The following is a 13,387-nucleotide window of genomic DNA, read 5'->3' as shown; positions in this document are numbered from 1 at the left end:
ATTTCATATCAATGTCAATGACACGCAAGGAGTTACTCAATAGAATTGCTTAAAATTAAAAAACTTTTATTTGTTGATAATATCTGCACACAACTCCCAAATATATTTTGTGTAATATAATTAATATACTAGATTAAAATATGGATTCATTTTATTATATAAACTAAATTTGTTATACATTATATTTATTCTCATTGACATTTAATTATAAATATCACCTATTATTCTTAAATGTATCTATATGCTTCTTATCAGTTTTTTATATAGTTCCACTTTGAATAATTCAAAGAATTTATTCGTACTTTTAAACATGGATAATATAAAATATATCTTAATTGGATGAAATGCTTAAAATTAGACAAAAACCAACGAAATGTATTTGTAAAAATTGATAACATTCAAAGTTTTCGCATGCATATATAAAGATATGATGTATATATGTCTGTGTATATAAATTTTATTAATGTATGTTATATGCAGTGGAATTGTTAACTTGTACCATCATGTATAGGTAACATACTTTTTGTATTTATTTATTTTAAATACTCCATTCAGTATAAACTGTATATTGCTTATTTATCTAGGTTATGTTTCGTATGTGTGTTCCATTTCCTAAATTACCATTCTTAAGATAATTTCTTAAAATAATTGTAGATACTAAATTATGTAGTGCATATTAAATATAATAATCATAAAAAAAGGAAATTTATAATATGAAACAAATTATTATAATACATAACCTAACTAATATTTGTACATTTCACTTGCAAGCGTTCCTAAATATTTCAATAACTGTTATATTTTTAGAAATTTAAACAATAGTCATTATCAATTCACTCGCATATATATTTTCTCATAATTTTAAAACTTTTCTTTTAATAATATTATGTAAGTAACAATGTGTTATAATTGTTAAAATAAAATATAAAATTTGTTTTTATGATTAAAGAATAATAAAATAATATTTTTTTCGGTGAACCATTTAAATGCATAATCAAGAGATTTTTTTAAATTTTTAATTAATTTCTATGATAAAAGTATCAATGTCATTTTCAGACCGATTTTATTGCTTGAAAATGCTGTTCTTCAAAATAAGCAAAATTTTAACAAACAATATATAGGAAGAATATATATGATTGCAAGAACAAAAGAATATGAAGGTCGTAAATTAGTAGGGTGAGTTTCCTAAATTTAAGAATTATCAATTTTAAATTCATCGGTACCTCACGAAGGAACTAAAAATATTATGACAAGTTCTTTATATACGCAGGTTCTCAATGGAACAAATATACGATGTCGTAGCTGACGTGCAAAATTATAAAGATTTTGTACCATTTTGTAAAAAGTCTGACGTTATATTCAAAAGTGATGATATGCTCAAAGCGAACTTAGTAATAGGATTTCCACCTATAAATGAAAGTTATACATCAAAAGTGACGACAATGCGGCCGCGTTTCGTAAAAGCTGAATGCTCAGATGGTAGATTATTTAATCATTTAAATACGTTATGGCTTTTCAGTCCAGGATTAAAAAATAATGCACAAACTTGCGTCATTGATTTTTCTTTATCGTTCGAATTTAAATCACTAATTCATTCGCATTTGTCGAATCTATTTTTTAACGAAATCGTGAGACAAATGGAAAATGCCTTCCTTGATGAAGCTAAACGTAGATATGGAAGGCCATGTATTAAAACAGTACGATTAGAAAGATGATGTAGAATAATATTAAACTAATAAATAATTAATGACAATATTGTATAATTTATAAATAAAAGCACTTCTTAAACGTTTTCCTTTTTCTGATTTGTAAATTTTTCTCAAGTCAAGGTTGTATAAATTATAATATTATATATATAATATTTTTAAGAAACTACTTACACTTGAAGTAGTATATATTCTAATATACATATCTGGTATATGATAATATATATATATATATATATATATATTGCAAATATTTAACATCTAATTATAAAATTATTGCAAGTTGTTTTTTATATGTAATAATTTTTTATGTTACTACGGATGTTACAAAATTAAAAGATTAAATATTTGAAAACCAAAAATAAAGTAGTATTGACTGATTAAGATAACTGAAACCTATCAATGATTTTTTGATGTTTAAGACTATTAAATATGTGACTTAACAATGACGTAAGATTGAGTCATTGCCAGTGTATCTATGTAACTCAAGATATGTGCACGTGTATGTATCTTTAAATGTTTAATAGCATAGTGTATCTTTATCGCTACTAAACAAACACAATTATTGATTTTAGGTATTAGTACTATACATGCCTTCGTAATCACTTAAATTTGATTCAAAATATCGTGAAGGGAAGGGAATATTCATTTTCGTAAAGATGTGTACGGTGCTTGCAACTTTAACTAGTCAAACAGTATTTATCCCGCGGGAAATGATGTATTTTAGTAGAAATATATCGCGATTTTATCACAGTCGTCAAAAATTGTGTTGCGTGGATAATTTTCTGTTAAGAAAGCATTCTTTATTTTCGTTTCTTGTTGATACGTGGAGTATATCGAGGACACGTTATAGCGCGGGAAGCAAAATAAATTTTCCTGAATCCTTAACGAAGGAAAAGGCGAAAGAAGTAGCCTCTAAGCTTACCTTGGAAGAACGAAATCTTTTTTTAAAAGTTCTTGAAGAATGTAAATCGGAAGAGGATAGAGTTGGATATCAAGGTAATTATTTTTTCTACAAATTATCATTAGACTGCGGATATTTATGTAAATTCATATTTCTATAAATATAATTAAGAAAGTAGGTAGACAATTGTTTTGCAAATGAAATATTATAGAAGTATTCTATTTCAGGTATTCTATATATTTTTACATATGATGTGCATTTTATGCACTTTTTTATTTTTGAATTTTTCATAAATGCATAAAAATCTGCAGTTTATTTACCACTAACATAGAATTATTTTTTATAAATCTGATGAATAATGTATGAATGAATTTTGCTTGTACAACATTTATGAAAATTATTCTTCTATTCCTTTAAGACCAATTAGCTGCTTTTCGATGGTGTAATAAACTTGGACGGCCTAGCAAAATATCATTAGGGGATATGGATCCTACAGGCACTTATTGTCCTGTACCAGAAGATTGGTTTATGCGCAAGTATGGTAAGGGCTTAAGAACATTATTTAATTTTTGTAATAATCAGTAATTAACAATTTATAATTTTAAAATGAAATATAATAGCTTTTGCATCACTACTAAAGTAGATTGCAATAATAGAATTCTATATTACTAAGATTTAACTTTTTTTTATATTAATGATCTGAATTTCAAAGGTGAAAATATTTATTATTATCATATTATGATTCATTGCAATTTTCATTATTCTTTAACAGTATAAAAAATTTTCTTCCATTGCATTCTACATGGGCATCAATTTGTAAGTTTATTTTAATATGCACTAAACTAGTATTTTATATGCAACTGTTTTAATTGTGTTTTAATTCTTTTACTTACTTCTTCTATTCTAACTGAACTTTCTGGATGTTTTAAAAAGACAACTACAGAACCACACTTAGGTAATATATTACATTACATGTACATACTTATTATTGTTTTTAACACAATATACATAATGCTATATGGTAGCTTAAGGGAAATTTAAACTATTTAAGTTATGTTTTTATATTATACTCTTTTTAAATAATATATAATGATAAATATTTACAAATGTTATAAAGAAACATTTCTTAACACAAATTTTCTTATACATTTCACATTTTTTTAAACAATATATGCTATTTTTGAATAATAACTCTCACAATTTCATTAAGTAACTTTGATACATTTATGATTTAAGATGTTGAACACTTTGAAAAAAGCATATTTTTTACAAGAACTTTATAATGAGTTTCATCTATTAATTCAACAATGAACATAATGAATGCAGCCAGATACCTGTATAAAAATAAGTTGAACATTTAGGTAAATAATTTTAGAAATTTTCATTATATAAAAAAAGATCATGTTAAAATATTTTTACAATTTAATTTTTGCTACTTCCACTAAATTTTCATGTGGAATGTTTCATGTTTTTGCATGCTAAATATTCTTTTCATATTGTAGAACATATTCTAAAACAGAATACTTAACTTAATTTTACACAGAATACAGATATATTTAGCATATACGTAGCAAACTTTAATGTAAGTACTTTTTAGATAAAAAAAAAATGTACTTTTATTTGAATAAAATTTTGTTTTTCATAATCTTGTGTACTTAATTAATTAATTACTTATCCTATAGATTTTCTTTTATTTGTTGTTAGGTAATTAACCATAGTAAATATTCCTCGTGTAAATTATATAATGTTATCATTTCATGCCAATCTTTAGTAACTTCCCTATCACTTATAAAGTTATTAAACATGATTAAGTTTTGTATATATAAAGAAATGAATGCATGAACCTTTGTCATTTATGTGTTGTAACACAAGAATCATATTTTTCATAGTTACTTATTAATTAATTATTATCATGTTATAAAAAGACACACATTTACATTTTTCGTTTTCCTCTTGCAGCTGAAACTGTTCCAGAACCAACTACAAAAGATCTAGTATTAGGTATGAATTTTAAATATTAACATTCAACAAATATATTTAAGAAACATATAAACTCAATTTTAAGTATTTACTAAAATAATCTATCTAATAAAATATAATAATTTTTTGAACTTGTTATTGTGAAAGATGTTTAATTAATATTATATAATGATATATAACATTCTTACAGTTGCAATTTCAAATGCAATTCCATTCATTGGCTTTGGTTTTCTTGACAACTTCATCATGATTGTTGCTGTATGTATTACGGATATATATTATGTATGTTCGAGTTTGTAATGTTGTCATTTCAGGGAGATCAAATTGAAATAATATTGAATAAAAAATTTCCAATATCGACTATGGCAGCTGCCGCGTTAGGAAATACGATATCTGATATAATAGGAATTGGGTCTGTACATTATGTAGAACGTTTTGCTCAAAGTGTTGGTTTTAAAGCACCAAAACTTACTCCCATGCAGTTAAACCTACATAGAACAAAAGCAGCCGCTAATTTGGTATGATACATTCACTTTTACATTAAGAATTTACAACGAATAAGAAAATAATTTTTAATAATCCAGGGACGTGTTATTGGAGTTACAATTGGCTGCATTATCGGGATGACACCTATTCCTGTTTTTTCCTATTTTCATAATGGTGGTTGAAATTATAAATATTACATGCTTAAAAACTTTTACTGTTATTACAATATTTACTTTTTATAGTAAATTGATGTACAATAGTAGAGAAAAAATTATCAACTTACGATATACTCGAGACCAAGTTTCATAATTATTTGCAACATTAATTTATGACAATCATAGCGTTTATGTAATATTGTGTAATTTCTGTACAATGAATGTATTTAATGTATACATAATCTATAAAGTAATTGTAAATGTATTATCAAAACTGTATAAATAGCAGTAATAACAGAGATTATCCTGTGTCTTATATTCTGACATTATCATTTTTCTTTTTATTATTTAGATCTGTTTGTAGAGCTTATATCCTAAAGGTTGTCATAATTAAGAAAAACTAATGCCTCCATATTTCATATTCTTTATTGAAAAAATGATTTGTTAGTAAAGAAATTTTTTTTGCCAGTTACAGGTTAGTAAAAAAAATATATATATACCTTTTTTGGAAACTCTTCTAATATAGACAATATATCCTGTTAAATTTTAATATTTTGATATGTGATGTTCAGTGCTGATGATCGAGTGTCAATTTTGTAACACAGTTCGCGTAATATCTCCAGTCGTGCAGAAGAATTTCTAAATCAATCCCCAATATTTGTTTCCAAAATTTTATAAAAGGTTCGTCTGACATAGTAATGTCGAATAAAAATTTTGTTGTCATTGACGTGTCTGCATATTCGGTTTTATCGTTTGCTGTACGCAATGTTTTTGTCGACTCTAGACCTGAATATTCCGGTAGCCATATCATCATAGAATTTAACCACCATTTCCAATTTGCATCAGTAGCCTCGTTTATTCTAATATATTCACAATTTTCTTGAGATTGATTGCAACTTAAGGATGTATATATAAAATCATCAATTAAAATATCTTCTGATGAAATACTTTCAATTTCAATTGGCAATGAGGTTATATCCATTACTGGATTACAATCTGTTTTCATATCTGTAGAATTATTTATTTGTCTTGGACTAAGTACTGTCCCTGGAAGGTAGCTCGCAACTAAGGCAGAGCCTAAAAGAGTAATTACTCCTGCAGTATATGTTGCCAAACAAATGGTTGACATATTTACTACAGCTTGTGCTACTGCTATTAATTGCATTGAATTCATTAGACAAGTTAATTCTGTATATGAAAACCAGCCTCTTTTCTGTGCTTCTCTGTAAGCTACATCTTTCTCCAATTTCTGTAGTCTTTCCCAAAATTCTTGATTATGAACAAATACAGTCCAATCCTGTATAATTGGAAAGATTTCTTATTAATAACATACATCATAGATTCAGTAGTATATTTAATTTACTTACAATAGCTTTGAGAAAGTCTTTCTCTAACTGATTTATTTGTAATATAGTCAGATCACCTGATAGTGCCCACTCAGCATTGAAAACTTCATCATCTTCTCCTTCGTCGTTTAAAAATTTACTAGCCACCATCTGTAGAACAAAAAACAATATATTTTATAATAATCCTCAATAGTTAATTTAATCTTATTTGAGGCAAACATAATACCAAGGAAACAAGGAAGAGCTCAGAAGGTGCCACTTGTTGAAGATATTCTGGATTACAATCTTTCAATCTTTCCAAATACAGTAATGCTAAAACAAGGGAACATGGCGAAACACATGCATTTCTAGATATTCTGCTAGCCTCTTCCACATCTAATCTTTCAAGTGTATAACCACCTTTCACTTCAGTAAATAACTCTGCTGCCAATTCTAAGAATAAAGTTTAATTACATAATCATTAATGATGAAAAATATTTGTTTGTAAAAAATAATTGTTTGTGAAATATTATTAAAATATAAAAATTTTGCTTAAGTATCACAACAATTTATAAATTTATATCAAATAGATAAAATATAATAATATATAGCTTATAAGAAAGTAATACGTTATTTTTTACTTAAATAACTTGTTAAGACTATTATATTAGATTAATTAGAAATTATACAATTTAATTAATATAATTTAAGTAGAGCGAATATGCCAATAAATATTTTTAAAATTACTGATACTAACCGGTTACAGGTAAACTGAGGCAATCAGTTACTGGTAATTTCGAATAGTAAAGAGATTTCGATATACGATTTAAAAATTCGTCGTGATTACCAATGCTCTGTAAATAAAAATAAGGTTAGGAAATTTTTGTATTCCTATTCATTAAAAATGTGGTACGAAACTAGTGTTACCTTTAATTTCGATGGGGTTTTCCTTTTCCTTGACATAGTCGACATGTTAAATCACTAATGAAACTAAATGAATATTTTTTTAAATAATATATGTATATATGAAAAATGGAAACAACAATTTATAAATATCGTATTTTGAAGCTATGATACATGAAACCCAATTTTGAGTAGAACAAGATGATTTATATTTCCTGTTCATAATGAATGGAGCTATAGGTAAAATACCATTCGTACCACTACAAATATTGAATTAGCTGATCTGAAAAACATTAGAGTACTTATTTATTGAACGGTATGTATGTAAAATTATATTTGTGTGAGAACAAAGATTAAATAAAATAAAAAATTAAATATATATATGTCGATTATGTTTATAGGATAACTCTTATTATATTGTTGGTATAACTGAAAGGCAATGAACTTATAATTGAATTACCAAAATCGAACGAGTAGAATGAGTGAATAAGAAGCTTTAATTTTGATATATAGAAATAAGGAAAAGTCGGTGTTCTTATTCAGTTACAAGTAAAGTATATATATGTAGTCTTATGTTTAGAAGAAGTTCAAGCTCATGTTATCTTTGTTGATGTTCGTAAATTGTTTCGTAAACGTGTTATATACCGTTCTTATTAGTGATTCTTTTGTAGCTACTTTCATACATTAAATAGGTTATTTGACATATGTCAGATTTCTTATTACCGAATTAGTGAATAATTGGTGGAATCAAGAAAGGGATGAACCAAATAAAGAGCGGTATCAAGCAATAAAATTACGTGAAAATGTGGTTGTAGTGATGCGTTTAAAAGGGAAAAATAATACAAAATCGTTTCAAAGCGTCTATAAGGTGCTTTCGCGTATATGCCGTAAGTATATACTATATATCATTTTTTAATTAATTGAATTGTTTAAGTCTCTGCATTTCCTGAAGTAATATAATTATTACGTAAATGTAATAAATGAACCTATTCGATTAAAATCTAGTTGCCATTATGTGTCATATTTTTTATTCTCCTTATATTGGATTTTAGATGACTTAAATTTTTAATAATATTTAAAAACTAACAATTCTCTACTTTATAATAAATTAATTGTAAATCCAAAATGTACATTGTAAAATTATATAAAATTAGGAAGAATTATTTTTATGAAGTATTCAAATAAAAATTATAATCGCATAAAGGAGATATAATTGTTTTATTAGGAACTGCAGATAAAGGACAACTTGACAGTTTCATGGCGGATGGTGCAGTGCCACCAATAAAGAATGGCCATAACTGTAATAATATGGGTTTTGCAACACAACCAGTAAAACAAACTTCTGATGTTTCCAATACCGTTTATGCTGTGGGGGAATATGCTCCGAAAGTTTTAAGGAATTTAAATACCCAAAGACTAAAAAATCAGTTTAGTGATGTAGGCCTGGTCGCTGGTGGAAGCATTATTAGAGCACACAGATCGGTTTTAGCAGCAGGAAGTGCTTATTTTAATGCTATGTTCACTGGTGGCTTGGTGGAAGAACAACAGGAATTAGTAGAAATTCATTCAGTATCAGCTCATATACTTTCCCTCTTGGTGGATTTCATTTACTCTGGGAATGTTGATATTACCCAGGACAATGTTCAAGAATTATTTGCAGCTGCTGATATGCTAGAATTAGATGAAGTAGTGTTTGGTTGTATTACTTACTTGAAACAGCAACTGCATTATTCAAATGCCCTTGGGATTTATAGGTGAGATGAGCAAGACTATAGCAAGACATGAACAAGACATATACCTAGATTATTGTAAAGGACTATTTCCTAAAATATTTATATTAAATAGATTTGCAGAAGCTCATAACAGATTAGATCTTTTGGAAACTGCCCTACGCTTTATACAAGTCAATTTTCCTCAAGTATCTCAAGAGGAAGAATTTTTGGATCTGCCAAAAGAACATCTTGTTCATTTTCTCAGTAGTGATTATATTCATATTGATACTGAATTCCAGGTTTGTACTCTTATATAGACTGTTTTGGAACAGGTAATACAAGTGGGCATGGGTAAAGATTCTCTACAAAAGTCGAAAATATAAAAAAATGACTTTTTATTTGCGGCCTCGTTTTCCAGAAAATTAAGTTTTAAAATTTTTCGTATTCGCGGGTACTTGTAACGCTTTTGACTTAACCGATTGCATTATATGTTATTATTTTGACCATATTATGAAGGATACTGACTAATACTATGTTTTAGCAGAATTGAGACTTATATTAATAAAGAAATTATTGAAATTGTCGTTTAGTTTACTATAAAAAAATTGTTACTCTCCAAATCACGGAAGCATAAACTAATGTCAATAAATTTAGAATCCGTAGTTCAAATGCCTGTGTGGTCCAGTGATAATCCAGTGATGATCCAGTGATGATCCAGTGATGATCCAGTGATCTTGTAGGCCAAGTTACCATTCTACCAAAATCAAGCATGATATTGCTAATCTTTGCATGATCATAAGCACAGGAACGGAGCAATTTAAGTGTGGCAAGTGTTTCACGCACGCAAAGTAGTTTTAAGTTTAGTTTTCTCAGAAACTAAGTCTCAAACAAAATATTATTATTCTATATTTTCGATTTGCTTCTCATAAGGAATCCATCCATATCTGCTTGTACTACCCGTTCCGAAACATCCTGTATATACTCTTGAAAATGTAAACTTAATAGTTCAAATAATAGTAAATATTATTTACATTATGATCTTTTGATATGCTATTAGGTCTTCCAAGCAGCATATAATTGGATTGTTCATGATATACCAACAAGAAGATGTTACGTATTTGAGATATTAAGTCATATACGTTTACGGCTGTGTTCATTAGCAAGATTGGAACGAGTTATTTTGGAATGTAAAGACGCGAGTCTTATCGTTGCGTTAAGATCTATACAAAAGGATTTAGTATCAAATAAAGGATGTCTTGTGCCTCTTCACGCACAACCTAGACTTTGTGCTAAGAAAAACATTTTAGTGATTGGCGGATTACGGCGTGAACATTCAGCAGGTAGTTGGGGTAGAGCTGCTGAAAGTACTTACGAAACAATCGAAAAATATGATATATTTACCGGGTACATTTCCATCCATATATACTAATTAATATTAATTTGCAGATTAAAAGTAATACATGTTAAATCATTAAACAATAAAATATTACATGTTAGATCATTAAATGATAATATCTTTTATAGTGAATGGAGTAAGGTAACACCTATTGGAATAGGACGAATATTACCAGGGGTTGCATTATTAGATGGTAAAGTTTACGTTGTTGGTGGAGAACTTGAATCATGTATTATTGCTAATTGTGAATGTTACGACCCACGTGATAATGTATGGACTTCGATCGCCTGTATGGAAGAACCTAGGTGTGAATTTGGACTTTGTGCCTTGGATAATAGCTTATATGCATTTGGTGGCTGGGTGGGTGAAGATATTGGTGGATCGATAGAGATATATGATCCAATAACTAATTCTTGGACACTTGACGGGCAACTTCCTAAACCGAGATTCAGCATGGGAGTAGTTGCTTATGAAGGTGAATGAATTTAATTATAGAAAGAATTCTTTGTTTTTGAATTAAGATATAGAATATGATTTTATATTTTAACATATTTAGGATTAATGTATGTAGTCGGTGGTTGTACACATAATAACAGGCATAGTCAAGATTTAATGAGTTACAATCCAGTAACAAGAGAATGGACTCATTTAGCTCCAATGCTTACCGCGCGTTCACAAATGGGAATTACTATTCTTGATGGATATATTTACGTTGTCGGTGGTACTAATAAAAATCAAGAAGTTTTAACGGCCGTTGAACGATATTCCTTTGAAAAGGTGATTTACTTTTTATATATTATAATGTTGTTATTTAAATCTTTTGTACGTTATAATATTATTCTTATTTCAGAACAAATGGAGTACCGTTGCGCCTATGAATATGGGTAGATCATACCCTGCAATTGCGGCAGCCGATAATAGGCTTTATGTTATAGGAGGTGAACAGTGTCAGGAAATCAATTTTTTTCGGACGCAAATTACAATTTCTACAGTTGAATGTTACGATCCCCATTTAAATAAATGGCATGAATGTGCTGCATTGCCGACAAGTAGAGGTGAAGCATCGGCAATTGTTGCACCTTTTTGATTGAAATTTTTTTTCGATCATATCACTCTAATCATATGCGTTTCCTTTTGAATTTCATAACGATATTTCAACATCTATTAAATACTTCTTAAACGTATATATGATATCAAGTGAGAAACATGTTTTTTGACTATCTTCGTTTACGTCGTATATACAAACGTGCAAAATCAAACATACATAATCTTCGATGTATTTTTTTATAGATTACAATTTTAACAGTTGAGACAGAATTTTTCCTAACGAACATAAGATGCAACAGGATTTGAAAAAAAGAAAAAAGAGAAATGTTCCACTATAATACTACAATGCTATTTTCTGTACCCATTAAATTACGTATGCTGATTTTCAAAAAAGAATTTATTATATATATTTAATAATGAAAGTAGCTGAAACTGACTTCCATATATTTTAAAAATTCCTTAGCGTAATAAAAATCTTATTAATTGTAGAAGCGACTGAGAGAGAAACAGCCTTCACATTCTATAGTCATTTACCAAAGTTATCAAGAATACGAGATATGATATTCTATAGTAAATTTTATCACACTACAACGAGAAATAAACGGAGAATATATTTCCATGTAGTATGTGTGAAATGAAACGTTCTTAGTCCAAAAGAATGCAAGTGAGATATATTTAATTTTCATAAAAAATTGTATGTTACAGTTACGCGTGCTTGAGATATTTTCTCTATCGATTTTTTCTCTATAAATAATATTTTTCGTTATATTTCGTTACTTATTCATTTTTTTACGGCATAAGGAGAGATAAATACTTAATGATATTATGCTCTTAATTAATATTTTATACAATTATGGAGAGGTATCTTATAAATTGCGAAGTCGTGTTTTATAGAATCACATGTAATTTTCATAAGTTAAGAAATTGCATCTTATGTTAATAAGTTTTATTAACAAACTTGATTGCATATTGGTTTTTGTAAAGAGTGGCTTGTATTATATACAAATTAAAATTGGAAGCATCCGTTTAATGTGTCGTAAAATTCGTACAAATTTGAAATGATACAAAAAGAGAAAGAAAACTAACAAGGGGTTGCTTGTCACATTTATATATTGCTTTTTACAAATTCATGCATATGAATAAGTACTTAGCCTGAAATTTTTATAAAGTGTACATGTTATATCAGTGTGATTCTATAATCAGCTCCTCTTAGCGTTTTCATCACAGAAACAGCTTCTGTTACATCAGTTACATACTTCCATGTACTTCTTATACCAAAGTTCTGTTTAACAAATGATTTATACAAGATGTTATTACGAAATAATTGATATAATAGTAATTCGTATTAAGTTTTAATTTGTTATACTGTTTTAGTTGGTTGTTCTTCTTATATTAGTCATCTATTGTGCTTATGGTTATGTTTTAATAAATACAAAACATTAGACACTTTGTGAAAAACTGTTTTGAAATAACGATATTCGTTGAAAAGAATTGTTTAAAATTCATTAAAACGAAGATTATTATCTTAATTTTATAAACGTATATACTTTTTAATGTGTATTATGTGTTTCTTATAATCAATTATTTTTTTATAATGAAATATTGTAGAAGAAAGTCTAGTTTTACTTACTTTGTCACATTTATAATGATATATTCATTCTTATTATACTAATTTACGGATATATGTATACGTTATTGAAAGTGCTATTTGATAAAAAGATGGCCTTTATATATAATTTAACTATGTTAACGATATTAAGAGCTTAGCTTTTA

At 27.5% G+C, this 13,387-nt stretch overlaps 4 protein-coding genes across 5 annotated transcripts; 3 read left to right on the top strand and 1 right to left on the bottom strand.

The window, feature by feature from the left end:
- The first annotated feature begins 149 nt into the window (after positions 1-149).
- Positions 150-1,792, top strand: LOC126864456 (coenzyme Q-binding protein COQ10 homolog B, mitochondrial). 2 transcript variants are annotated; one of them, XM_050615834.1, is made up of 3 exons: positions 150-511; positions 1,057-1,176; positions 1,271-1,792. In XM_050615834.1, exons 1-3 carry the CDS (start codon positions 468-470, stop codon positions 1,713-1,715), a joined length of 609 nt encoding a protein of 202 aa, XP_050471791.1. In that variant the 5' UTR covers positions 150-467; the 3' UTR covers positions 1,716-1,792. The 2 variants fall into 2 exon arrangements, with proteins under 2 accessions (XP_050471791.1, XP_050471792.1); XM_050615835.1 differs by lacking the exon at positions 150-511 and adding an exon at positions 518-888.
- On the top strand, positions 1,334-5,530 carry LOC126864459 (uncharacterized). The gene is given in 10 exon segments (XM_050615838.1): positions 1,334-1,479; positions 2,282-2,705; positions 3,029-3,146; positions 3,383-3,409; positions 3,411-3,426; positions 3,544-3,565; positions 4,570-4,611; positions 4,781-4,848; positions 4,905-5,108; positions 5,175-5,530. Coding segments are annotated over 9 exon segments (921 nt in total). The 5' UTR covers positions 1,334-1,479; positions 2,282-2,365; the 3' UTR covers positions 5,259-5,530.
- A 111-nt stretch (positions 5,531-5,641) lies between these two features.
- LOC126864451 (protein CNPPD1) lies at positions 5,642-7,633 on the bottom strand. Its single transcript, XM_050615819.1, has 5 exons — positions 7,484-7,633; positions 7,314-7,410; positions 6,804-7,009; positions 6,599-6,727; positions 5,642-6,528 (listed from the first exon to the last, which is right to left on the bottom strand). The coding sequence occupies exons 1-5, from the start codon at positions 7,526-7,528 to the stop codon at positions 5,800-5,802; spliced, it is 1,206 nt and encodes a 401-aa protein (XP_050471776.1). The 5' UTR covers positions 7,529-7,633; the 3' UTR covers positions 5,642-5,799.
- A 572-nt stretch (positions 7,634-8,205) lies between these two features.
- LOC126864446 (actin-binding protein IPP-like) lies at positions 8,206-11,952 on the top strand. Its single transcript, XM_050615811.1, has 7 exons — positions 8,206-8,346; positions 8,685-9,213; positions 9,305-9,470; positions 10,229-10,575; positions 10,696-11,042; positions 11,124-11,344; positions 11,418-11,952. The coding sequence occupies exons 1-7, from the start codon at positions 8,277-8,279 to the stop codon at positions 11,652-11,654; spliced, it is 1,917 nt and encodes a 638-aa protein (XP_050471768.1). The 5' UTR covers positions 8,206-8,276; the 3' UTR covers positions 11,655-11,952.
- The last annotated feature ends 1,435 nt before the right edge of the window (positions 11,953-13,387 follow it).

This window comes from Bombus huntii, chromosome 4 (genome assembly GCF_024542735.1).
Source record: "Bombus huntii isolate Logan2020A chromosome 4, iyBomHunt1.1, whole genome shotgun sequence".
In the NCBI taxonomy this organism is placed as follows: Eukaryota; Metazoa; Arthropoda; class Insecta; order Hymenoptera; family Apidae; genus Bombus; species Bombus huntii.
This window is presented reverse-complemented; position numbering and strand designations above follow the sequence as displayed.